At 37.5% G+C, this 27,930-nt stretch overlaps 1 protein-coding gene across 1 annotated transcript; it reads left to right on the top strand.

Annotated features, from left to right (window-relative positions):
* Positions 1-27,930, top strand: STK17A (serine/threonine kinase 17a). The gene is made up of 7 exons (XM_050892508.1): positions 1-284; positions 8,391-8,603; positions 15,336-15,480; positions 22,146-22,272; positions 23,010-23,058; positions 23,151-23,330; positions 24,163-27,930. Exons 1-7 carry the CDS (start codon positions 103-105, stop codon positions 24,494-24,496), a joined length of 1,230 nt encoding a protein of 409 aa, XP_050748465.1. The 5' UTR covers positions 1-102; the 3' UTR covers positions 24,497-27,930.

Genomic DNA, 27,930 nt, shown 5'->3' with positions numbered 1-27,930 from the left:
GTCACCCCGGAGCCTGAGGGGAGCCCGGCCCGGCCCGGCGGAGAGGCAGACCGAGAGGGGAAGGGAGAAGGCGTCCCCCTGCTGAGGGAGAAGCCCCGCACCATGAGCCCCGAGGAGAAGCCGCCACCCAGCCGCTCCCGCGATGACCGGCCGCCGCCGCCACCTCAGCCCGCTCCCGGCCGAGGCCGGCGGCGAGGCGGTTTCCTGACGGAGATCCGCACGCCCATCCGCACCGAGCCCTTCCAGGAACGCTACAGCCTCAGCCCCGGCAGGGAGCTCGGCAGGTGAGCGCACCTCGGGAGGCGCAAGGGCGGGGGGCGGCTGGCGCTGCCGCCCCGTCCCCGGGATGCGAGCGCTCCCGCGGAGGCGGCAGGAGGGAGGGGGTGTCCCGTGTCCCCCCCGGCCACCCCGCCGGCCCGACTCGCCCGAAGCGCCGAGTGCAAGGCATGTGCCCGCGGCGGAGCCTGCTGTTCGGCTGCCGGGGGCGGGCTGGGGGCGAAGTCGGTGCCTTCCCTCTGCTCTGCGGCTCCTCTCTCGCTGCCCGCCGCAGTGAGTTGCTGGCAGGCGGTCACCAGGCGTTTTCACCTGCTGCCCCTTCCTCTGCTGCCCCGTTTGAGCAGAACTAGATAGATGATGGTGGGAGGGGGGAGCGAGGGGGATCACTGCCCTGTGCTGGAGCCGCCTTTAGTGGCATCCTTTGCTGGCCTCTTCCTGCTGTGGGTCAGCTCCGAGGACGTGCCCGTCGCACTGGCTGGGTAGTGTTTGGCTTGGCTGGAAGGGGTGCTGGGAGGCAGCTGTCCGCGCAGCTGTACCCCAGCTGCTGGCCGCGGCTGGTTGTCCCTCCTTCTGGCGAACAAGTCATCCTCAGCCTTGTGAAGCTGGCTGGGAAGATACTGCACTCTTCCCTGGGAGCCGGTGTAGAGAGTATTGCTCTAGATTTACATCGGAGGCTGAAACCTGCCCGGTTTTTTGGGGGTTTTTTTGTGAGCTTTGTAAGCTGTGACATGGGGCAAAACAAGTCTAGAGGAGGCTAGTTTGTGGTAGCATATGCTTGAGAATAATCTAATGGTGGAACTCTTCAAATAATTTGAAAGCTGGTTAAAAAACTTGGTTTTGAAAGTAATTCCACATGTAAGGTTTAATCAATGTATAATTTCAACACCTGACTGATAGCAAGCAAGGTCTGAGACAGAAAGTCTCATTAAAAGGTTTTTGCATCTCAAGAATTATATGTATGGAATTTCAGCACCACTAAACCAATATTTTTGTTTGAAATTCTGTTACTTCTTATAAAAAGAATGACAGTATTCTTACTCACAATCACATGTGCTGTATCTAAAGAGTATTCAGAGAAAAAAAGATTAGATGAAATACCCCAGGATATATGGCAAGATACACTCCTTAATGTATGTTCTTTTGCAAGTTATGCTAGCTGTGTAGCTCAGTTTATACAGCAGCAAAAACAACCCCTTTGGAGCTAAAGAGGAGTTTCAAAGCAAATGTGGCTGCTGTAAGTACCTCTAACAAATTTTTAGGTTGCCTAGGTGTCAGCTTAATGCTCACTTAGTAACTCTGATGTACTAATAGAATAATACCTGTTTAAACATAGTGGCCTAAAGCATTCATATGGGAAGCCGGTGGGAGAAACATCCTGTAAAGTGAGAAAGCTTTTTTAGCATGATGTGACCACAATGTCCAGGGCCTGGAAGCTGAAGCTAACTAAATGCAGGCTACAAAACAGCCTAAATTCTAAGCAACAGTCAAGAAGGCATAGGAGCAGTGTAGCACAGGATGTCCTGGTATTGCTGCTGCTCGGGTTTTTTTATTTGATGATCAGATGACTTTTCAGAAAATATTTGGCAGTTTTGCCATGGAGTGAGAGCTTCTCTTAGAGCTGGGTAATATTCATTGGCCTAATCAGAAAATAGATTAGATGACGCTTCCTTCTGGCACACAAAAGTACAATTGAAATTATGAGCTTTACACTATGAACAAGAATTAAGTACTACAGCGAATCTTGGTCTGCAGTTTAAACAAGTAAATCTCAGCATGGCTTTTTGTGTGGAGTTGTTTTTGACCAGAACTACACTTAAAGATGACCTTTGCATGAAGGTTGTGATTTTGCACCTGTAGTTATGTTAAAATTAGTTAAGTGACTGTTCTAAGTGTTTGTCTTGTTTTTGTGCAACAGTTGCACATATTTTGGTTCAGACTACCTTTTTCTCTCCTCAACTTCACAAATGTTTTCACTATCTTCTCTCTTAGAATATAGAAATCTATACATTTGAATATATGTGCTTGGTTTTTTTATTCAACAGTTTTGAATGTTTTTTTACTACATTTTGATTAAAAAAAGTGGATACTTCAGCTCAAGTGCTCCCATTAAAGACAATTTTTTGCTAACTCGTGACAAAGCATAGGTGGTAAATGGAAAGTCTCTCTGCCACTTGTAACTGTCTCTGTCACTTTATTGATAATGTATGCTTAGCAGAAATTGTTTCACTTTTATCTGTTCATAAAGTGTGTAAGTTTCTACTTATGGGTAGAGTTTATCTTTACAAAGGACTTGGACAAATTAGCACCCAGGTGTGATAGGCTTTTGTCTCAGATGAAAAGCAGTCCTTGTGCACACAACATAGTCTATTTTAATTCTAATTTGGTAGGTGAATTGGCTAATGAAGAATGTTTATACACTCTGTATTTGCCCATCCCGTTTCCCAGAATTAGGGAAACAATTGAAAAGCTGAACTTTAGATAGAGGTTTTGAGAATAACAACATTCATATGAATTGTGTTTAAAACTGACAGCGGGGAGAGAAAAGAAAGTAGATTTAGCACCTTTGCTGAGAGCAGGGCTGCTGCATGAACTCAGCAGGTTTGTGTGTTCTTTGGCCTCCAATCCAGTCAGTCAATACACATATGTTGAACTCACCATGGCTCTTGGGGCCTCTGTCCTCTGTTCCCTTGTCACCTATGTGTGGAGGAGGTGCAAAGAGGGGGGAATATGGGAAAATGTTAAGGTGTTGTAGTTCTAGCAGTGCAGGGTAGGGAGGTACTGGCGCTGCTGGCCCCTGGTGGCATGTTAGGGGGCAAAAGTCCTGGGTGAAGTATTGCTGAAAGTAGTAGATGAGCCTGGGAGGAACCTGATCACAGTGTCACTGGAGGGACTTGTGTGCAAACCCATAGGAAATCAGGCTTCGTTAGTTCTGCTCAAGGGGAGAAAACTGCTTTGAGAATGTAAAGCGTATGTGCTTTGAAAGGCTGCTGCTTCATTCAGTAGTTATAAAACTTGGTTACAATGGCTACTCTGGAAGGGAAATTATTTTAAGTTGCTTAGGATGACGTGGAAATGGCAGGGGTTTTTTAATGAAATGTTTTAATAAATGAAATTTTGGGCTAGTCTTCACAGCCTTATTAATTTTACTGTCCCAGAATGAGAATGTTCTCACACAAGTCTTCATCTATATGATGTTTAAAATCAAACGTACCTCTGATGGATGTTTTAAGGGTGCCATTTCTCATCAACTCACTCAGACTTAAGTGTTTTCAGACAGTGCTAGCTTGAGTTAGGTTAGTTTGAAGTAGTGTAACCTTTACAGAGGACAAGACACCAATTGCTTAACTCTTCTTCCCCTTACCATCTGTGCTTAAGCCATAATTGTACTGTAAAATGGGGAACAATATATTTTGTATTACCTAGAGCTTCTTTAAAGAGTCTAGTATAATTGTATTTAGTTGCTTTGCTCTTTTTCCTCAACAAAAAACTCGTAACTAATTGCACACAAAATATTAATAGACTATTAGTTAATTCTTCAGCTCATTGATGGAGTATTGCACGCTTTTCTTTTTTTATGTAAATCAAGCTACGTACATGTTGGAAATCATCATTTGTTTACAGAAAATAATGCTCCTGATGCTAGAGCTCCGTTGGAGGAAGGCATAAATGACTGGCCTTGCTTTCTTCTCACTGGAAGTCACCTTAAATGACTGCTCTAAAATAAGCAATCTTCTGCTAGCGAAATGTATGCAGTGCATACATGTAAATGTATGTCAAGTGCAATTCTGTTGATTCTCCTAATGCCCAGTTTTTTGTTAAAGCAGACAAGCTCATTCTCCACTCAGAGCTAAGAATAACAAGTATTTTAATCATCTGAGGAGACTGAACAGAATAATAAGGAAATATTCTTTGTTTCTAACTAGTGACCTGGCTGTAGTTTCATGTGCCGATAACCCATGTCTTGAATTCTTTTTTTTTTCCCCACACACTCTGGCATGAACTTGCTTATTTCTCAAGCAGCTTTCAGTAATGTGCATCTTAGTGGTACGTGACACGTGTACAATTTTGTGCATCAGTAAGAATGTATATGCTATCACACTTCTGTTCTCAGCTGCTCTCTGCAGTAGCACAGCTAGGGTGAAACAGTTGTGGAACTAAGTGAAAGTGGAAAAGAGGTGAAAATAAAGAGTTCAAGTAGTTGATTCCACCATTTGAGAATAAATTTATGTGAGTAAATTATTCGTGAACATCAGAAATGGAATCCCCGCACCTTGCTGTTTGGAAAACAAAAATTACAGGGGAAAAAAACCACACTTTAGAAAAAATGTTTGATATGAGTTATGTAATAAATTGCATATAGTTTTGTGGATTTCAGAATTTTCTGAACGTTACAAAAAGTAAATATCTTCACAGGAATGGCTGTTGTTCCTGCATTTGTTATAGTGACAGTGTTTTATAGGTCACTTCAAAAATAATTAATTAAAGTAAGGTTAGTTCTCTGTTCTTCTGAGCCTATGACAACCAAAATTAACTGGTGTGACATAAATGTTCCTGCTTATCTGATTTGACATTTGATTTGTGATTTGAGGCTTTTGCTTTAAGCCATAATGTATGCCAGATGAAACAATGCTAATTCTGTTGGCAATCTGAAAAGATTACATTGAGCTTCTTTGTAATCAGATATGATTTATCTTAAATCATAATTCTTGAATGAAACTCTTGTGAGGACTGAGATCAACTTCTAGTTTCCTATTCATGTCTCCTTTCAAAGCATTTTTGTTTGTGTTTGGATGACCAGTAGTCAGTTTTTAACTTTGGAAATGCACATTAAATATTTCCTCTCAAAATTGTTCTTCCTTCAATGCAGTGTTCTCGCTGCTAGCTCTTCTCAATACAGCTAAACTAGCAATGCTCTGATCTAATACTATTTTCACTATTTAATAGATTTTTTTGTAAGGAGTTCTGAAAAGCAGGATTTCAAGAAAAGCAAAGATGAAGCATATGCAATGTGTACTTTATAGGAAAGCTTGTATATATCTGTCTTATCTACTATTCTGTCTCTATCAAAAAGAAATTCTTTACAAATTTATCTTTTGGCTTAACCATACAGTGGATGCTATCTTTGGATCTTAGCTCTGAAATTGTCTCAGGCATGAATCTAGATCGCTGCACGGTAATTAGTTCTATTACCTATAAACATCAGGTTTGTCAAGTTTGATCTTTTTTGGGGTTGTATTCAGAAAAGATGAGTTCTACAGACAGTAGTTGTAATAGCTCTAATTATAGGTATAACCATAAAGAATCTGGGCAGGATTCTTGGTCTTGAACAACTAAGAATTAGTATTTGTCAGCTGGCTGAACTCTCGTGTAACCTGTCCTTTTAATTACGTCACCTATCAGGCTTCTGGCCAGCTCAGCTAAACAGGACATGCGTGGCCACACACAGTGGTAGCTCTTGCTGTTTCTTGCTGCCCTGTGAATGCTGTTTTATTTCCATAGTGACTAATGTGCGATGAATCGGCAACATTGGTGCTCGTTAGGCTAATTAACTTGCTTCCAGATAGATTTTGTACGTAATTCAAAACAACGCAGTGCTTCTTGAAAGCTGTATTATAGGGATTTCAAACTTTTCTAAACTGCTTTCTCTAGGTCCTTCACTGGTGCTAGAATTAAAAGCTTTTGACTGCGCTAAGATGACATTCAACCGGAAGGAAACTGTGCATTCAGAGACTAGTTAAGGAAAACAGAAGGCTGAACCCAGGGGTCTAGATTTTTAGTATAAAGGCTTAGTATCTACCAGGTATTAAAATAACTTGCTGTTAAAGGGCTTATCTGTTAGTTTCTCAATTTATTTTTATCTGTTGGGTTTTTTCTTACTAGCATAGTCGCTAGGTTTTTCCCTGTGCTGTGGTTTTGGTGCTAAAAACTTCAGCAGGGTTTTTAACACTTTTGATAGATGCATAGCTTTACATTGTACACAAATCATACAGATGCATGTCTTCATCTGGAATAACTTAAAATCCTTTTCACTGGCTACATAAGGAAGGTTGCTCTCTGTCATGGTTAGGATTGCAATACTGGAGGGATGTTTATACTTGTAGCTGCAACACTAATGTCACAAGCTTCCTAGAAATCTACCTAAAAGAAACACTGTCCTTGCAATATTTTTGGGATCAGGAGCATTGTTAGCACATTCCTATGTTTCCTGATGAGCTGTCTCTACTATACACATTTGTTATTTCTTCCAGCATGGTTTTTGGTAGATGTGTACCAGGCACCTAGCAGGTGGTTAGCCTTTAGGTGTCTGTTCCTCCTGTGGTGTTCTGTGGTAACTCTATATCAATTAATGCATTTTATACTCCTCTGTTGACCACACCTTCCTAGTGCTACAAAATCTTATAATATTCTTTTCATGCATTTGCAAAGCTATAATATTGTCTTAATGTATATATTAGTAATTAAGAACTTTCTCCCCTAAAATTGGATTCAAGACATTGAAAGCACATTCTTACTGTTCGTCTTCCTTCACAGCCATGTGGGCTATGCTCTGATCCAGTCTTAATACATATTGTGCTGTAGATAATGTGTGCTTATGCAACATATTATTCCTAGAGGAATAACTGGCTGTATCAGCGGTTACAAGGCCAATTATTTCAGTGAGATTGCCTAGCAAATACCCACTTTGTGGGTGCTTATTTGACTTAATTCATTTAGACTGGGTAATTTTGAATCAAATGCCTATTAAAAGCAAGCTGACCACAACTTCTTTTAGCAGTTACATTTCATGGATAGCAGTCTGCCAATACGTTGGGAGCTGTGAGAGTGAAAACTTTGACATGAGCTGAATTAGTTAATTCTGTGAACTTCAGCTTGGAGATAGGAGAGGCAAAACCCATGTAATCGTATTCCAAACCAGAGAAGGACTCTTATTTTTGTTTCAGCAACCCTACAATAAGTTAAGTAAAGAACCAAAGTAAAGATCTCCAAGTTATTCCTGCAGCTTTATAAGAAAATTTTTACATATAAATAAAAAAAGATAGTTTTGATGAACAATATACCTGTATGGTAAGAACTAAAAAAAGATTGCTATACTTCAAAGTATGAGAATTCATCATTGCATTAGATGACAGATATTAATTAATAGACCTTTTCAGTCTAAAAATCAGTACTGTATGAATGGAACAGAGTGGAGCAGGTCGTGTGGGACTCTATTGCAAGGAAGTTTAGAGCAGACACTTCAGTCCAAAATGCTGTGGGGGAAGTCTTCTGATGTAAGTGCTGCAGTGTGGTTTTAGCTAGCCTGCTGGCTTGGTGTAACTCATCAGTTGCGTGTTTTGTCAGAAATGACACTCATTAACGTGGGCTAAGCACTATGCTCAGTTCTGCTCAGTGTGTATTTGTATTCACATTATCATTGTCGCAAAATTTTGTTAGCTTTATGTTGGCCAAGCTGCTTAATTTTTTTTTAAATCATCCATGTTCTTTACTTACACAGTGAGACTAAGAATAAGGGCTTTTGAGAACTGTTAATCAAAAAGCTCTGGCTGTTATCATTTGAGACACGTGGCGAAAATACATTCAATTCTGCCATCTTTGAAAACGCAGAGCAGAGTCTGGATATTGCATGGCAAATAGAGCAAGATTTTGAGCAGTTATTCAATAAGAGTGCTGGTTGCTGTTGCCTTGAATATGGTGGGATACTTTAGAAAACAATAACTGGGTTATTGTGACGTAGTCATAGAAAGCATAAATTGCCTATTTGTAAACTTTGTTTTTGTCAGCTTTTTTAATGAAACGTTTGAGGATAACTTAATCTTGCGAACTAGCACAGCTTGTTTATTCTGTATTTTTTAAATCCAGGTTCCTTGAATTGATAGCGGGTTTTTTATTCCTTATTTTTCATGGAGGTTAAATTACATTCTGGGTTATGGTGTTCCTAACTTAAGTGTAGGGATTATCACTCAGCAAGGCATCTTTCTAATTTAGAACATGTTTTAAATGTATCCATTAATAGCAATTTAGTTCAAGTTTCTTGAAATGTTAATTTATAAGGGTAATACTAAAGTTGTCCCTAAGGGACTTAATTTTAACTTTAAATTCTTCTTTAATTTCAGGGGAAAATTTGCAGTGGTGAAGAAGTGTATCCAGAAAGACACTGAAAGAGAGTTTGCAGCAAAATTCATGAGAAAAAGAAGAAAGGGCCAAGACTGTCGCATGGAAATAATCCACGAAATTGCAGTCCTTGAGCTGGCACAATGCAACCTTTGGGTCATTAACTTGCATGAAGTTTATGAAACTGCAACAGAGATGATTTTAGTCCTGGAATAGTAAGTACTAGTAATAATTCCTGAATAACCTTCTGCAGTATTTGCTTAAAGCTAATAATGTAAAAATACTGTGTATCAGTATGAATAATGTGAAAAGATTTTATTGCTTGCCTGTTACACTTGCTTGAGTTCAAAAAGAATTGATAAGAAAAATCAGTATTACAAGAAGTTATGTGCAGTTTTGTAACTACTGCAGATTATAATAAATTTCTCCACTTATGTAGTATCTTTCAAAGCTGAACTATAATTTATGTAGTTAAAAAATCTTTAGTGAAATATGAACTGTGTACACTCCCTACTTGTAAAAGAGGAAGAGGAAAGAAGCAATGAGTTATCTATTCAAAAACAGAAGTTTATTTCATTGACAGTGACAAAGACAGGGTGAAATCTGGGTTTTTTTACCAGTTATGAAAAAGGTATTGAAAGTAATATAATTGTTAAAAAGAAACTATCAAAACCCCCTATGATCTACAATGAAAAGCTCTCTAAATCATTATCTTTTGGGGGAAGAAAAAGAGTGGGAGGATTCAGACCTAGAATAGTTTCTTTCAAATGATGTTTAACTTGTGACTCTACATTTGTCTGTGTGGTTTTTCCCCCCCTTGAGTTTGTCCACATGGGTGTTTCTGCAGCTGTTGTGACTGTTCATCTAATATGCCAGTGGCTTGATATTTGACATCTAGGTTCCAAGAGGCAGCCAAATGCTTGTTGCTATTGAACTCTTAAGATCCTGTTCAAGCTCTATGGATTTTAAATAATTATGGAATTCATTATTTATGAAATATTCAAGTATCTGTTATAATGCAAAGGTGTGACAGAGCTTCTGGAGTTTTAACTGCTGGTATTGGAGACTCATAAATATATGCTTTAAACACTAGCAGCACAGATCTAACTAGAATACAGTTTAAATTTCTGGATGCTGTAGGGATATAACACAAGCAGTAGAATCCAAAGCTTGATATGAGCAATGGGTTTTGTGATAATTTTAATGCAAAATCGCTAGTTTTCTTTTAGAACTCAATTCTCTTACAATTGCAAAACATTTTTAATCCAAAGGTTGTTCAGTAGTCACCAGGTTGTTCAGTAATTAGCAACATTATTGTTTCTATATGCATCAAACAGTCATAGCTTGTTTCAGATAAACAGCTGTGTGTTAGAGTTGTAATTTACAAAAACAGTCTTTCCCTGACTTCAGCAAATATGTCTGGATGCTTCTTTAATGTCAGCATGTTCCAGAGACATGTTGCAACAAAACAGGTATGAATGTTAGTAAATTTCTGACATTCTGTATGCAGAGGATTAAAGAACATATCTAGACTGCAAGCTTCTCTAGGCCATTTCAGTTTCTATTAAGCTTGATGGTCTGTGTGGTGGATCTTTATCTTGGGAAGGAGAAAAATAAATACTTAATTGTTGGCCACTAACTTTATCTGCTAAGGTTTTAAAGTTTCTTGTCTTGATGTTGAATCTGTCATAAGGGGTGAGGGGGACACCTAGTGCTTTGCCTTCATGAAGAGAAATATTAATATTACATGGAGGGTTGTCTTTCAAGCAGTGTCAATTTTTGACAGAAACCAAAATTGGCCACTAACTGTTAATATTAAGTTCTGAACAATGGGAAGCAATGAGGCATTACAGTGTTGGCTTCAGCTGTAGGATAGCAAATTGGTGGGTGTCTGCATCCATCCTGACAACAGTCTCTGACTTTTGTTTGTTGTCACAAGACCTCAAACAGAGGATTTAAGTAGGAGTTGAAGGGATAAGTCTGAAGGGGTAGTATGTAAAGCCTGGAATTAATCTGTGGGTCAGTTATGTTTCTGTATTTCAGTGAAAATGGAATGAATAAAAAAGAAAACTGGACTTTTACTGAAAAAGGTAGAGATACAGTCTGGGAAACCTGACACATCAGATATAAAAGGAAAAAAGCAAATTTGATAACTTTTGGGCTCAATATTTGTGTGCAACCTACCTGGCTTTTTCCAATTTCTTTTGAAAGAGCGAGCAACAGAGCATCTGATGCTTAAGAACTGGCGGTTTTTGTAAGTGTTCATCACCATATGTTTATACATCTATGGAAGAGATAGATGATATTAGTGGGTCAGATATTACAGAAACCTGTATGTGTAACTTCAAAATCTAAGCCATTAAGTATTTTTTTGTGAAGAGCTTCTGAACTGAGTAATTACCTGCTAGGGTCTTGTGTAGATATAGTAGACTTTTGTATGCTTACTTTAAAACGGAAAAAAGTTGTCTTTATCATCTTGAAGACATAGTGAGGGTTTATTTGATATGCTGGATGAAGTGCTTTTTTCACCTATAGGTATTTGGACTTGGATAATGTTACTACTTGTATTGTCTTGGACATTACTTATTGTCCTACTTACTGGAGGTGTGACTGGTTAAAGTAAGAGTCTGCTGGCAGGAAACGATTCATTTGGCATGGGATTCAACAGATAGAACTTGAAGCAAAACCACTGTAATGAGAAATAACTGTGCTACTCCAATGTTTGCATCTTGTCTATTAGAGTAATTAGCAAAGTTGTTCTAGATGGCAGTCTCAAATCAAGACTGGAGCCCTTCAAAAAGTTTTCTCAGGCTTTGGGGACATTGGTATGTTACGATAGCCTTACACTAGAAAAATTCTCAGTAAATTCACTTGCTTACTATCTAATGGCACGCCTAGCCAAGGAAAGGAGGACATGACTGTCGGCAGTAGTGAATGTGAACCTTTGCTGATAGTGTTACAACCATCTTGGTGTGATCTTCTTGTAATATAAGCTCTGTGTGCAGAAAGCAGATGAGTTTCCATTCTCTTCCAAAGATAACCCTTTCAAGAAAGGCTTTTGGCAGAGCATAGGATTCAGGAACTAAATTTTTGGCCCTTGCAGACTGTATATGGTCTCACTCAGCATTTGAAATCAAGTGTATTCTAGGAACTTGTTACCTACATAACTGTACTGTGAGGATTTGTACTTCTGAGCCTTTCAGAAGACCATCTTAATGTCTGATCCATTAAAGCTGGGGGAATGTTTAATTTTTTCAGATGCACTGAAATAGATTTGTTCAATCTTTTTCTAATGATATGCTAAATGACTGTGTTAGCGTATTGTAAGTGCACTTGCAAGAAGTAGGATGCTGAATTCCGAACAGTGCATTGTTAAGATATGTTTCAAGGAAGATAAGCAGTCTCCATTGAATTTAAAGTCAACATAATTGTAACAAAGATTAATGCTTCAGACTTCCAAATGACTTTCAGCTCATTTATGCTGATAAGCAGAAATAAAATGTTAGCATGCTTTTCATTGATGAAGAGCAGTTGGATTTCACTTGAAACTATAGAGAAGTTAATAGCACAACAGTACTTTCATAAACAAATTAAAATAGCTAAAGAATTCTGGTTGCCGTATCTTTTAAGTTTGGAAAGAATTCTTGTCTCTCATTTTTTCGTACATCTAGCTAATGGAGTGTGTACTAGAGAAATAATGCATTCTAAGTAACACTGCATTTCAAAATGTTGTGTTCTTAAATATTTCCTTATCCATTTTTTTTCAGATTAAGATGGCTTGTTTTCCTAAAGACTTTCTTCTCCTAAGGACAATTCTTTGCTTTTATCCCCTAGGAACATTGCCTATGGAGATGGGTGGGGGTGCCCAGTAGTTTGCAAAGTTGTTATTTCATAATGACCATTAGAAAAGCTACAGCTTGATAGAAAATGTGTTCTTAGAGGAAAAATGGGTAAACGTTATAAACACCAGAGAACTCCTGGTCTGCATGTACACAGAAATCATAACAATGACATGCTCATAATACTTTCCTAGCAGGTATTTTAATCCCTTCTGTGTTTTGATTAATTTTTTTTTTCCCTAAACTCTAGCTAGGGAATACAAAATAACTGAGTTGAAGTATTGTTAGGGAGCTTGGCAAAATTTGGCATAGGTGTGCGGGTGAATCTTTGGAGTTCATTTTGACATTGTACTTCCAACCACTTGTGACTGGGTTGGCTCACAGGTAGCTGACTGTTTTGCTTAAGGGAATCAACAAAGCTCACTCCCCAGCAACAACACACGAAACAGTCTTGCAGTGACAAACTTCCGCGTGTTCTTGTAAAGGGTTGCTAGTTACTTGTTTGAATGGGGTAATTTTTGGATAGAATGAATTGTCTGGAAGAAGTTGTTCTATCTTCATCCTAAATAGCAAAGTTGATCAAAAAATGAAACATTGCAGGTGAAACCACTTTTCCATGTGAAACTTTTTTGTAAAGCTAAGTATATTTGTCTATGGTAGCTGGGAATGGCTGTGTTTCATAAGTCATGAAGTGGGTGTGCATGTGTAAGGGCTGTATTTGCTTGTCTCACTCTTAAAAATGTTGATGAACCTAGGCATCTCCAGAAGTACTGGGAGGTACTTAAGTACCTTTAAAAAAAAAAAGTTTTCTGGATTGAGGGTTTTCTACTTATATGGTAGTGCTGTCTTGATTTCAGTGATGGGACATTGTCTGCTTCAACTTTTATCGCCTTGACTTTAACACGTTTAATTCAAAGTTATTTAAGTGTAGTATTAAAATTCTAGGTAGCTTACACTTTAGCTTGGTGCCTACTTCAATGTTAATTTATTAGTGTAACTTAATTGTAACAGATATCTACCGAGTAGATATATAGCAAGAAGGGCTTTATAAGACCCCCCTTTGATTTTTTGTAGCTGGGTCTATTAAGAATAAAGTGTGATCCCTGGTTGCCAACAGCAGGTTTTGGGTATAAATCCTGTTTCACAGAATTAAATACCAGAAATATTGTTTTGCTTATTTTAAGTGGCAGAGCTATACTAGCAAAATCCCAGGGTTGTTGCTGTAAAACACATCGTGTTAGTAATTTTGGTAGTAGATCTTATCATGGTATGTGCATTATAATTCACTGCTACAAGGAATTAAATCATTCTTCCAAGTAAGGTATTATTGCATTCTTAAAGTAGAAAGTTTGATTTATTGATTACAGTAGATGTTTTTCCATCTCTATCTTGAAGATCCAATTGATGTTGCTTTTTAAAGGAATTTGTTTTAGAATATTAGAATACAGTAGCCCGTGTCCATTTTAAAAACATCATTGATATCTGAATCCTGTTCAAAGCTGAAGTACTACTAACTTTTACATTAAATAATGTGCTGAAGAAAGATGTGATAGTGTCAGGCATATGCAATTTTTCTAGAGGAATTAAAGTATTAATACTCATTTGATGAAAAACTCATTTTATTCTTCAGCTCTATCATCTTTGATACAGGATGAAGAAAAATAATTATTTAATGGACTTCTCTTTTTTAAAAGAAAATCTTAGTTTACTAAATCAAATTGTACTGCTGTACCAGTTAGCCAGCATATAGAACAGAAATATAAAACTCTTTAGAAAAAGTTAAGATGTAACCCTCTTTTAAATTCTTTTTTCTTGTAAGACAATCTGCAGGGAGAATTTTAAATAACAGTAATGAGAATATCTGGGAAGGCAAAAAACTTTTTTCTATAAACCATGAGGCATTTTAAGGTACTAGGACTGTAGCAGCAAAGTTAGTATAGGCAAAATGAAAATTTGAGTATATTTAAGTGTTCTTTTTCTGGGGGCACATAATCCAAATGCACCATTTTTGTAGAATTTATTTGCTGTTATAGTCATGTTGAATATGCCTCTCTGTCCTTTGGATTGCCTAGGTAATATAATTTATTAGAAAAGAGTAAGCAAAGGCAGAATAGATGGCTATGCATCAATAAAAATTAACACTTGTGCAAAGTCATGTCTGTCATGTCACAGTTTGGGGTAACTGGAGAAGATGCTGTACTCAGGGGTTTCACCATCTTTCACTAAGGGATGATTATAGAATTTCATGCTGAACAAAGTGTGTATGTGTTGATTTCATAGTAGTAATTCAGCAATCCGTATGCAAAATGGCCCCATTCTAATGTTCTTATGCCCATTCTTGTTTTAAGATGGAACCTCTGCTCTGCTCATTTTACTTTTGATGCTACATGGTTATGTTGTAAAACTTTTAGTCCTCTAGAGTCATTGCTATACAGAGATGGTATTGCATGTGGCTTCAGAGTACTTTAAAAACATTCATTCATCTCCAGGTTTTTTTTTTTGTTACTTTGTTATTTATTTAAACATATATAAACAAAAGATAAGGAAGCAAGCTGAGAGCTAAAATTTTCAGAATTTTTAGATGAAAGCCATTTAGAAACTTAATATATCCCGTGTACTCGAGACCTCACAAACAATTCAATTATAGACTTTACATTTAGTCTCTTGAGTATGTGCAAAGTGTTTTGAGGAGGATTGGGGGTGGGGCTGTTTTGCTTTGTGTTTACAAAGACTTACCTTGGCCAAATTTCCATGTAGTTTCATAGGAATGGCAAAAGCTACATATTTTATGTAAACACTGCCCTTAAACGAGTAAGGCATTCATCTTAAAGCATAGTCAGTGTTTCCAAAATAGTCCCCCAAATTTCTGTAGTATTCATATTCTCTAATATAAATGACTAAGATCTTTGCTTCTCTCCAAAGCTGCCATACTGCAGAGAAGTACTTCCTAGGCTGTAAAAGCTTGCCAAATGTTTCATAACTGAAAAATATCAATATTGGATGCTACCACCTGCTGATCTTGCTTATGCTAAATAAAATAGTGCAAGTAGAACAAAATGGGTGCAATAACTTAGTCTTTGAAATAATAAAATTCATATTGTTCCGTAGTGCTGCTGGAGGTGAAATCTTTGACCAGTGTGTGGCTGAAAGAGAGGAAGCCTTCAAGGAAAAAGATGTTAAACGACTTATGAAGCAGATCTTAGAAGGAGTTTCATTCTTGCACAGAAACAATGTGGTTCATCTTGACTTAAAGGTAAGATTGTTGCTGTATTTTTCTCACTAATTTCTTATCTGCTGACTTTCTTGTTGGTCATATGTCATACTAATGCTAATTTGTAATTAAGACAATTTTTACCTAGTTTTTCCGTGAATGATAAAATTCAACCTTTGGGATGCAGTAGGCACCAGCATTGCAAGCCTTTTGGAGAGTTTCTATGATTATGTCAAATATAAACTTCATTTGATTAAGTGAAATGTAGTGAATTCAAAACTGGATTTGCGCTGCACCTTAAATTGCGAATGAGTGCTTTGGGTAAGACCTGACTCATTTTTAAAGTGCAATAAAAATGTCTGCATATTATATGGCCATTGAAAAATAGGTTTGTTTTTTGTATTGACTTGAGTTTTAATGAAGCAGAAGGATGGCAGAGACACTGGTAGTATGAAGTGTACTGTTTCAGAATAAAGTGTTCATACAGGACTGGTAAACAGTATATTAATGTGTTAAATACATTTTATAACACTTCAGTATTTTTTAAATTACTGTAAAACTTAATTTAAATGTTTGTCATTTACTGTCAAACAGTTGGCCAAGACCCTATTGGTATATAAATTGTCATGATTTACTGGAGTAAATATTTTTTTCTTGCTGAGAAATAGTTTTGACTCAAATCAAGAGAAAAGTACAGTTGCTATCATATGAAATCCAGAGTATTGCTTGTGGTTAAGAAGGGAGTTGTAACAGGGATCCAGCAAACTATCCTCTCCCATTGGCAGCAAGCTGCAGTTAATTTTTTTTAGCTTCCATCCATACACTCATATGGAAGATGCAATTTTATCTCATTTTGCGGTTGAACTACTTTATTACTAAGCAAGGCAGTATAAAAAGTATCTTGCATTAAAATTTTTGAATTCTTTTTACATGTCCCATTCCCATATTTACTAAGTATGTAGTAAGCTGCTACATGTTTGTTCTGTTCTGTTGCTGAGATCCTTACTTATACTTAATTGCATTTTGGCAGTATTACAAAGCTACCAGTAGATTCCAGTATCAAGCTGTACATACTTAATATATAACCTAGCACATCATGAACCATTCATCAGCTAAAGCAGATGATGAGTAATATTTGCACACAAATATGTCACCTGCCTGGTTTTCCAACCATTTATTCAAATTCTGTGGAATCCTTTAAAACTTTCTGTAGCCCATTGACTTAGTCATACACACAGAATATTAATAATGGTACTAAAATAATTAATGGAAAATTTTTAGCAAGGGATGTGAGAATAAGTGTTCAGAAGGACTAAAAATGAGCAGTTAGAATTCCTTAAAGTTCCAGTATGCTTATACAGGATACTCAGTGTCTCTACTATGGTTGGCCATTGAATTTCCTTGAAGCAAAGTGTGTAAAATTAAAACATGTCTTTTGTGGACAGTATATATTCATACATGTTTGTAGTTAAAGCTGTGGTGTTCCTTAGCACTATCAGCTGGGTATCTGTAATCAGAAATGCATTGTGCTTTATTTGACTACAGTACTTAATGGCAAAAGTAGACTGGGGTGTTGATTACAGCTTGTGGACAGGTAGCTTTTTCGAAGTTCAGAAAAAGCTTACTTAAAAACTTTCTAACTGATCAGAAAACTTACGTTACAAAATTGAGTTTATCCAGTTCTCACCGAAAGATCCAGCATTACTTTGCTGCCTTATAAAAGTTAGTTAGCAGAGCAAATTGTCTAGTGTTTCCGTTTTAATATGTTTATATGTTACTGAAGTGTGCAATGTGTTTTTGAAAAGTGGATCTTAATAGGAGTCCTAATTGCAGTGTGATTACTTTCATGATATATAAGGGTATTGTTCTTTTGCAAAATAAGGTTTAGGGAAGTCTTCAGAATATTGGCAAATAAAGATGATGGAAACTGTAGGATTAAAAACCATGACTTGCGAAGATTGATTGACCCACATGCCTTGCAAGACTAAAAAAAGGCCCATTTTTCAAGGAACTCAAAAATTGAAGTTGGGTGCTAGTTTTGGCTGCATGTTTATTAACCCACTGCCCTCAAACCATCTTCTGTTGTATAGTATGGCTCATGCTGCTTTACCCAGTGGCTTACAGCACCATGGAATTTACGAAATACTTGGTTTTGTGGGGTGACATTTGGAAGCCTTGTGCAAAGTGTACTGCTGTTAAGCAAGGTGTTTGCCAATATAAAAATTTACAAATTCTTGCTAAAATGTTTTCCTTGTGCTGTTGGTTTCACCTTTGGGTCTCTAAAGGTCTCCCTTTCATTTGTCTGGTACAAATACCTTTGGAAAGGTCCATCCAATTTTCCATAAGTTGCACCTTCAAAAAAGTCAGGCTCTATGCCCAGAAGAATTTAAGTCAAAATGGTTGTCAGTATGTGATTGTTAGCTTGTTGTTGTTGTTTTGTATTAGAAATCTAATCAAACAGATCTATGACACTGACAGCTAGCTTGCTTTAGCTTCTGTCTGCCCCCTTAACAGATGCAAGATTTTTCCTGTGAGACTAAACACTGCAGAAAAAAATGGGGTATTTTGATGTGGCTTAGCAAGGTTGCCACCTGATCATTTCTTTCCACAAGCATGGTTCTCCTGAAAGATGGTTGAAATATGGCTTGTTTTTAATAGCAAAATACAATCATGTAATACAGTTTTGACTTGGAGAAAGAGCAAATATAATGCTACTGAGTGCAAATTATCTATCACTGGACAGTATTGTGTTGACGCTATTTAATTTGCAGGGTGTGCATAGATTGTAGTCAGGAGTCTTTCATCTCCTCTTAATGGTTCATAAAAGCTGCAGAGTAAGGGAAGCTCCTTTCTCTGTGTCTTCATTTGCTGTTTGACTTGATCTTGAATTGGTGTTCGGTAAAAGCTTAAAGTAGTTGGGAATGGAAGAGAATTTAAAAAGGCATGGAGGTTGAGGAAGGACTAGCTGCCTCTTGTCTACAGCAGAGATAGGTAAAGAGCCTTACATAGCCCTGGGGTCTGGGAGAACGACTGCTCCCAGCAGCACTCTCCTATAGTATATATTATTCTGGTTATCCAACAGACAACTCTTCCCTTCCTTCTTCTCTGTTGTTTTCAAGATGATGTGTTCAGTGAGGACAACTAGCAAAATCATTATTTGAAATTTGTTTGGGTGTCATTTTACACCAATATTCAGAAAGCAAACTAATGCAATTACGAAAGAAGTGGCCTGTTACAAGAACATTACAGATTCATTTTCTCAGCTGAGTTTTCCAGATGGATTAAGAGGGAATGTTTATTACACAGAAGTGTAGTATTCTTTGTCTAAAGGAATATCTAGGAAACTAAGAAAAGAGTTAAAAATTAAAATATCAATTTTTCAAGGCAAAAGAACAGTTTAATCTGGAGTTCAAACCTTTATAGCAACTAGAGCAAAGCTGTTTGTTAATACGCAGGTATAGAGTATCCAGGTTCTACAGAACCTGTTTTGGTTATAGCCTTATTTCTTAATTTATGGGACTTGCATTGCTTATTTTGAGGAATAAAGTGTGATGCCAGTCTAATATGTCTACTCTTTTAGTGACTGTTGCATTTTTTCCGCTTGTACACATTGACCAAAAAAACCCCCAACCCCCAAGCAAACTCTGCTCTTACATTTCAGTTGCTTAAAGATATGGGAGTCCTTTAACTTTTTTTTAGCGCAGACCGATCAGCCTAGTTTAGTATCTTTACACACAATGTAGCTGGAGTATCCCAGCTAGTCTGTTTTTCCTGTTTCTGCCCATTATTCTTTGGATAACTCCTGTCTCCTCTTCTAGGGATCTGATTTTTTTCACAGTATTATAAAATTAGATACCTAACTTCACTGATGTTGCAGGTTAAGGTGAAGCATTGATTAGTTTAAAAACATGACCTTTATTATGTGTCCTTAGTCATACTCTTCTTGAAACCAACTAAAGATACAAGAAATATTAGGGCCAGAGGCTCATAGAAAAAACTTCTGGAATAATGGCAAATTTGCAATGTATGGATTTTGCCATTATATAGTTGGTTTACAAGATTCCAAAACCTACTGGCAAGGTAGGGTTGAAGGGTATCCCATTTTACTAAGCACACTTATTGCAAACAATTTGTTTCCAGATGAGACCAGATCTTACATTGCCTTAGTTTGGCCTTTGCACTGATGTTCATAGCGTCAAGAAAGTTATGTTCTTCATGTGACAGTAGTTTAGTCCAATTTAAGTGAAAAATGTAAGGCTGGTTAATATTTGCAATGATAAATTATGCTTTCACTGCTATTACTCTTAACATGATGATACAGGTATAACCAACATATCAAATTCCTAAAGCCCAAGTTTCTGGTTGTTGACAGTATGCCTGGAAAATACAACTTTTTGTCTTGCTTTTATAATCTTTCCCAAGGTACCTGTTTCTGGCTGTGCTAACTGTGACATTGGACTAGACTTGTGTGGCCACATCATGTGGTTTCTCTGCACATACCAATCTTTTAGCCAAGGATTTTTTCTTTTTATGTTTCTGTTCAGTGCACAACATAAGAGGATCTAAATGGGAACCTTTAAGCCTTACTGCAGTAGAGGGGGATGTTTTTGAATGTTGCCATTTGACAGTTTTCATCAGCTGTTTCATTACTGCTTGATGGTAAGAGTGAAAGGCCCTTTTTAGAATGGCTACAAGAACCTCTGGCCTGCATCTCTCTTGCCTTTGTGGGCTAATCAGCATTAGGCAAATCTTAGATGTATTATAGCAGAGGAAAAACAAAAGAGGAACAGCATTACAGATGTGGGAAAATGATCTTCCTTTTCTTAAAGTTTTAGAGTAATTGTCGAGCTGAAAACTATGGTAAATTCAAAGCTATGGCTTCTTTAAGGTTTCATGCTGGTGTTTAGTGTGTCACTTCACATGAACCCCATAATGATTCCTTAAAAGAAGAAAACAACTGGTATTTCATTATGAATTGATTTAGGGTTATGACTCAAGTCACACTGTAGACAGGTTTTTTTCTGCATAGGTGTTTTGAGTAATAAGATTGTTTTTAAAAAAAAGACAATAAAAACTTCCTCTGGCAACTACATTATCTACTAAAATATTATAATACAGGGCTTAAGGGTTTCATGAAACGTTTCCATTAAAAACTTTTCCTCCTTTAAATATAGAGAACAAATGCTTTTCTCATGTTTTCTATTTGCCTCTTCAGAAAGTAACTAAACTTCCCACTGGGAAGAACATCTGAGAGGCTAATTAGGGAGACACGGTCAGCTTTTTTGGATGTTTGCTTTTCTAATACAAATACAGAATAACAAATGTGAACTATAAAGCATATGGTAATGCACAGCTCCAAAAGCCTTTGTACAGCCACCAGATCCCAGTTTGTAAGCAAAAAAATAAGCTGTTCTTAATACATAGATTTATAAACAGAAAATAGATTGACAACATCATGGAGTTAGTTTGAAATACCATGGTTTAACTTTGCAGGAATGAAAGAACTTGACTATATTTAGGTCTTGCAGCAAGGAGAACTGGCCCAAGGTTCTTAAAATGTTCTTGCACAGTTTTATTTCTGTGTTTGAAAGCAAGGCTATTCATGTGAAAGGGGGAGGAGGAGACTGACTAGGGGATGAGGAGAGAGCGGCTCAGTGATTAGGGAAAAAGTATAAATGTTGGTGTTAATCCAGTTGGATTATCAGTCAGTGGTTGCTTTGGTGTTCTTACTCTTTTTGCCCTCCTCCCTTTTCAGCCACCCCTGATGCAAGATGATCCAGGTTCCCAATAATAAAGGCTTCTTCACTTTCATGGAACTTGCGCTCACCAGAAGCATGAACGCAGTGTCAACTGTCAGTGTTACCATTGGGAGAAGTTAATGATAGAACCCAATGTGATCATTGGCCTGGGGGCAGGGACGGTCACACCTTTTTTTTTTTTTGGCAAGGGTATGCTTCAGTTGCAATAAATCTCTAAGACCTGTTGCCTAAAGTTAGTTTTCAGATTTTTTTTCCAACTGAGCTAGCATTTAAAATAGACAGTAAGGAACTTCTTAATGACCACAAAGTTGCTTTGAAGGATGACAGCCAAGATCTAGTGACGTCAGAGCAAACAAGTTTATCCAAAGGTGATGCTCTTAAACCTGTTTTTCAGGCTGCTGTGTTTTTTTTTAAACTGTTCTTCAGTTAGTGTTCTGTAATACAATTGTTTGTACTTTGAACAAGATTGAGGTCGATTGCAACAGACTTTAAACAGGTGTAGTCAAAATAGTTTTATGTATTCAGGCTTTTTAAAAAGATTGGCTGTTTTTGGACACCCTTCAACAGGAGGTATTTTACACCATCTGTTGGAAGGAAGCAAGGAGGGAAGGGGAGTTAAAAAGGTGATATGAAGGACTAAAGGTAGAAATGTGGAGGTATTTATATGCTATTGTTAAATGATAGCTATTGGCATGTGTTTAGTGTGTGTTCTAGGCTAATAAAGGTAGATGTCTGATTCTCAGTTATAAACAGAAAATCCTGCCACTCCTTTTAGCCTACATGTCTCTTCAAGTTCACCTTGGGGGAAATAAATAAATAAATGATCCTGGGTATCGTCCTTGTTATGGAATCCATTATTGCTACTCCTGATCTAAAATAATTATGCAATATGGTGTCATAGACATTGGATTTGGGTGATCCTGAAAGTCTCCTTCTTTTGTTTTTCAGCCCCAAAATATTCTACTAACGAGTAAGTCTCCTCTGGGAGACATTAAGATAGTAGATTTTGGCCTTTCCAGAATAATGAAGAGCAGTGAGGAACTAAGAGAAATTATGGGAACTCCAGAATATGTAGGTAAGTTGTTACTATAGGAGTGATGTGTAGTCCAGGCTTTTGGGGAGTGAAAAGAGAAACTACCTCAATTTGGTGAATGCCAGACTGGCTGGGTAGTTACTGTGTCAAAAGATCAGGTTATTACTTGGACGTGGTACTGCTGTAAAAGATAGAACTGGCAAGCCTTGCCAGTCTAATGAGTGGTAATTGTGTGCCTGTGTTGAAGACGAGTACAGGCTTTAGATGATTCTTACCAGCAGTGATAACAAGTATTACTTGGATTAAAAGTTTAAAACTATATATTCAGTCTCTGAATAGAATATTTTAGCCTGTGGAGGTTTGTATCCATTTTTTTTTTAAAAAAAAACCCGAATCGTTCCAGGCCTTGAAATGTACTTGAAAATATCTTTAAGTTGTATGGTATATCTTTACGGGTAGGGGTTTCAGTGCTGGAATATGGAATGTTGGATATTTCTAACTTTTCCATAAGAAATTTGTATACAGCTTCCTTAATTGGGAAGGAGACTGGCCTGGCTTCTGAAGATGACAGTAAAAGAAAAACAATTTTTTTTACTTAAAATAAGTGAATGATAGTAATCACTAAAATAACTTGAATAGAAATATCTTGATTTCAAAAGACTGCCATGCTTCAAATGGCTTATCTTAAATTTTACCACATGCCCGTTATTGCACTATAGAACTACAATATAAATGTGTGCATATGACAAAAAAAGAACTTGTTTTTTTTCCCTGAATAGCTCCTGAAATTCTGAGTTATGACCCAATCAGTACAGCAACCGACATGTGGTAAGTTGAACAAATTAATGGTCATCATAACTTACCTTACTGAAAAGTAAAGTACTAAAAAACTGCTTTTCCGTTTCTTACTTTTAATTTAGGAGCATTGGAGTACTGGCATATGTTATGCTAACGGGGATATCGCCTTTCTTAGGGGATGATAAACAAGAAACATTCTTAAATATATCTCAAATGAACGTAAGTTACTCTGGAGAAGACTTTGACCTCATATCAGAGTCTGCCGTGGATTTCATCAAAACTCTGCTGGTTAAGAAACCAGAGTAAGTAAAATATACAATTGTATATGCTAATATGTCAGACTGGACTCATTTTAAATGTAGCAAGTGCTGGCATTTTCATTTTTAAAGTATAAGGGAACTTTGATTATTCATATTTCACTGTGCTATTACTTTTCATGTATATGAAAAGAGAATTCTTCCATTTCCCTCCAAACTTGCATATTCTGAATGTGTCCAAGTGTTAGTAATTAAAACTCAAACAGATTTTAGAAAACTATATGAATTGTAGCATGTCGTACAGTATACTGACTTTCCTTGCAGATACTTTGCTGATGTCTTTTAAATGAACTATGCTTTGAGCCTTTTATTTTTGATGAGTTGGTAGAGTACCTTACTCTTTTCTGGTTCATTAGTATGCTTTTCTCAATGGGTAGCAAATTGGAAATTCCAGGTCTCAAAATAGAAGTGTTTTCTGTGGAACTTCATGAGTTCTTCATGGGGCATGTCAACTATTGAAATTGCCTACTGCTTGTCTATGGGAATACTTTAAGAATGTAAGGACTGGATAATTTTCCTAAATATTAAAAAAAAAAAAAATTCTGTATAAACTTTGAAAGTTGGTTGGCAACATGGGAGCGTAGACTTGATATTTAAGGATCTATGAACTCCTTTATTTTAAATGTTAGCAGTTCATCTCCTTGGGCTGCTGTTGGGCTTTTTTGGTAAAAGATAGCTATCAGTGCTTTTTTTAAGTTCTATCGGTCTGTCTTTAATACAGTCATATCCTTGGAATAATTTGTATGGATCTCTTCTGCAAGGTACTGGATTTCAAATTCATTTGGACATATATTTTAACACTTTCCTTCCTCTACAGGGACCGGGCAACTGCTGAAGAATGTCTTCAACATCCATGGTTAGAACAAAGTGATTATCCTGCTTGCAGGGCCTGGAATAAGAGTACAGGAGGGGAGACCAGTGATGTCACCCAGAAAGACGCAGATTCTGCCTGTGAAAAATCAGTAGATGCTGAGAAGACTGAAGAGGAAGAATCAATAGTGACAGAAGAACTAATTGTAGTGGCTTCATATACACTGGGACAATGTAGGCAGTCAGAAAAAGAAAAAGTAACTGAGCAGAAAGCCATTTCCAAACGATTTAAATTTGAGGAACCATTACTGCAAGAAATACCAGGAGAATTCATTTACTGAACTGTGTGGAGCTTCATAGCTATAACTGGAAGGCAGTGTTTTCTACTAAACAAAAATATCCTAGCCAAGTGAATTTCTGATATGCAATAAATGTTCTAGATAAACTAAAATGTTGATAAATGGCATCCAAGGAAAATATGCCAAGTTTTTAATTTCATGGAACAGATAAACAAGATTTCAAGTGGCTGACAGGAATTTAACAAAGATAAAAAGCTTATTTTTGTTTGTAATTTTTATTTCTGTTTTTTGTTGCTTGATAGCAGAGTTTTTGTTAATTGTTCCAGGGTTCTGGAGAAGTTGACAGTGACAGATGTCAAGAGGAGTATTTTAGGATGTTTTGGCATTTAATGCAAATATATAATGCTGTGTTTTCCTGAAACACCTTTTAGCACTCCTGACTTCAGTGGAACTATCTACTGATCTAAAAATTGTACGAGAGGAGAATTTGATCAACTGGTTTGACATACAGATTTCAAAGTTATACTGTGTGTATATGTCTTTGTTTACATCAAGTCAAAGACCCAGACTCATCTGGTGTATAGCCAAACAGTGAGCTGTGCTTCTCTAGGAAGAGATGCACATGTCCCACAGGTAAAGAAATCTGTATCGGGGAACGATTCCAGATCACAGTGGTGATATTTCTTTATTTGGGAGCACAGTAAAATCCTGCTTTGGGAGCACAGTAAAATCCTGCTCCAGAGAGTGATGAATTTGCTTAAGTCAGTCACTCTTGAGAGAACCAGCAGAGATCGCTCCCTTCCCCTCCTGTGTTGGGCGAGATGTGCTAATAGAATCCAGCTCAGTGTGACTGCACAGTGTTGATGAGCGGAAAAAAGAATGATAGAGAGTCTGGTGTAGCTCTACTGAAGTTATTGAAGTTCTATCCACTGATGTCACCATGTTAGATCAGACAGTTTGTCCAACTAATGATAAATCAGCCCTTGATTCCACCTCCCCCAGAACCCAGCTGGGGTTTTACTGGGAGCATGAGGTCATTTCTGCCTTCTTTCTGTTCCTCTAACTGCTGCTTTAAGGAAGAAAGAAGCATCCTTAGGCTAAATTGCATAACCTTGTTCAATATAGCTATCAGATGAGGAAGAAGATACCGCTTCCTCTGAAACAATGAAGCACAACTCATACCTCGTGCTTCCCAATCACTCTCCCTTAGACACTTGGAAAAACAGCATGTGTACGACAGGGCAGAGTGGGATCAGGGAGCTGTATGGATGGGTCATAGTTCTCAATGGACATGGTCCCTCAGAGGACAAATGGGACCAACGGGGCATGAAAATTGACTGGTTTTTGCAATGTACAGGTCTGAGGATCTCGGACTGAGTCCTAGTTTTCTAAGAAATCTTTCATATTGATGCTGTTCCAAAGTTTAATTTTTATGTAATTGAAGTTTAGTACTATATATTGCATACTGTTAACTATTCAACTATTTATTTGGTTTCCTTATGCTGTTCCTTTATAATAAACCTTGACAAAAGTTTTCTTGCTATAAAACAATGAATACAAACTCTTAAGCTAGTTTTTCCTTTTTTCCATGTTGCTACAGACTTTCCTAATTGCAAATGTACCGAGAATGTTCTTACTCTTTTTTTAGTGAACAGGAGTTCAGTGCTAATCTTACAGTTCCTGCTTCACACGAAAGGTAAATGGCTTATTAATAATACAAGCAGTACTGGGGTGATCTGATTAGCGTTGCTGTAGGGGTGGGAGAAAAAGCACGAGTAAAGAAAACTGAACCAAAAGCAGTGTGACACTGAGTGGGGCAACGAGCATTTTTCCATAAGGCTTCATTGCCAGTTGTCTGGTTGCCTTCACTTGAAGCCACATCAGAAAAATTGCACCTAAATTAAACCGTTCTATCAGGTTTCTTCCCCTATGGAATTACATATTGAATATTCATGTAGGTAGGGCAACTTCTCACTCTTTGAAGACCTTCATATAAGAAAACATCCACTAGTACTCATAATGGAGTTTGGATGTGTTTTGTATTGTAATGCAGAGATGCCTTTCATACTCTGGAGAAATGAGTCATTTGCTGGTTTTTTTCCCTCCTGTAGACAGTAACCTACAGACTCCTACTGAGAAGCTACCATCCAGGATTTTCTTGGATAGCTCTGGCTGGCCATTAGTAGAAGTTAAACAAGAATCTTTGAGCCAACAGAGTAGTTGTTACCTGGGTGTTTCTGGCGGTGGATGGGTAGCTGCATCACTGCATGTTTGCTGACCCTACCTACAATGCTGATCTGTTTCAGACTTCTTAGGCACGACAGTACTCTTCATGGGCATCTTTCTTTTACTGTTCAGTCATTTGCCCAAGACAATTTGCTTGGGTGAGGGGACATTAACTTATGAAATTCTTTTGTGCAAGATTACAGTTTCTCCCAGCTTCCATCACTGCCATTTTGACTTTTTTTTCACATCCATACTTCCTTGCTTTTACGAAGCTGAGCAAAGCACTGAGGTTGAAGCATGCTCACATCCCACCTTGCAAAACAACATTGTCATACCTGCCTACCTAAATGTGTAATAGCTTATGAATGCCCATAGCAAATCATTTGAGGGACATATACCTGTTTCAATTCCTATTTATAACCACAGATCATGTCTCAGATGGGACTGGTACTAATGAAAAAGGGTAGATGCTGAGCAGCATACATTTTGTCCTATATTTACTGTTTTTAATATATGACAATGAAGCTTAACATGTATAAATGAACTATGTACTTATTACAAGGCCAGCTTCTCTTGAATTGGCTGCTTTGAGATTTCCAGTGGGCTGCATTTCTGTTTAACTTTTCGTGCCTTAAGGTGGTTTTGTACAGTGTTTTTAACATCATTAAGAATTTGTATAAAGTTGTGAAAGTTTAATAGTATAAGTTATAAACAAGGCATCTTAGATTGGAAAAATTTTCTATAACATTTAACTGCAGGACTATCAGCCAGTCCCACACACTTGAAGCTATTTCTGTTCCACTCTAAGTGTGGGTAAAGCTGTAAATGAGGTATTCTTACCCTATGCTGTAGAAAGGGGCTATTGAGGTTAATGTTTTTGAGAGGCTTAGTTACTAGTGAAGTAACACATTAAGACTGGGAACAAATCACTAGCTTGTGAAGAAGAGCTGGTTTTCTGCAGCTCCATGAATACAGAGGACTGCATATACATATGCAGTTCATCTGAAAAAAGTTGCTTATGCCTTCACGTGTTTGTGGGGAAGGGGACGGTTGCGGAGAAAGAATCAACTCCTTGTCCCTAGTGGGCAATGCTCTCTGTCCCCACTCTCCAGACTGGGCACCTGCTGGCTGCCTTTGTAATGCTGGGAGCATGGCTGCTGTTTGCTTGAATGCAGGAAGCTGAAAGGAATGAAAGTGCAGATGTTCTTAGAAATTGCTGGAGAATTGTTATTTCTATGGTTCTGATGTAA

The sequence above is a fragment of the Gymnogyps californianus genome, chromosome 2 (genome assembly GCF_018139145.2).
Source record: "Gymnogyps californianus isolate 813 chromosome 2, ASM1813914v2, whole genome shotgun sequence".
NCBI classification, from domain to species: Eukaryota; Metazoa; Chordata; class Aves; order Accipitriformes; family Cathartidae; genus Gymnogyps; species Gymnogyps californianus.
This window is presented reverse-complemented; position numbering and strand designations above follow the sequence as displayed.

Coding starts and splice junctions, on each gene's coding strand:
- STK17A (XM_050892508.1), top strand. CDS start 103: ATGAGCCCCGAGGAGAAGCCGCCACCCAGCCGCTCCCGCGATGACCGG. Junction 8,604..15,335: donor ATGATTTTAGTCCTGGAATA/GTAAGTACTAGT, acceptor ATTGTTCCGTAG/TGCTGCTGGAGGTGAAATCT. Junction 23,059..23,150: donor AGTACAGCAACCGACATGTG/GTAAGTTGAACA, acceptor CTTTTAATTTAG/GAGCATTGGAGTACTGGCAT.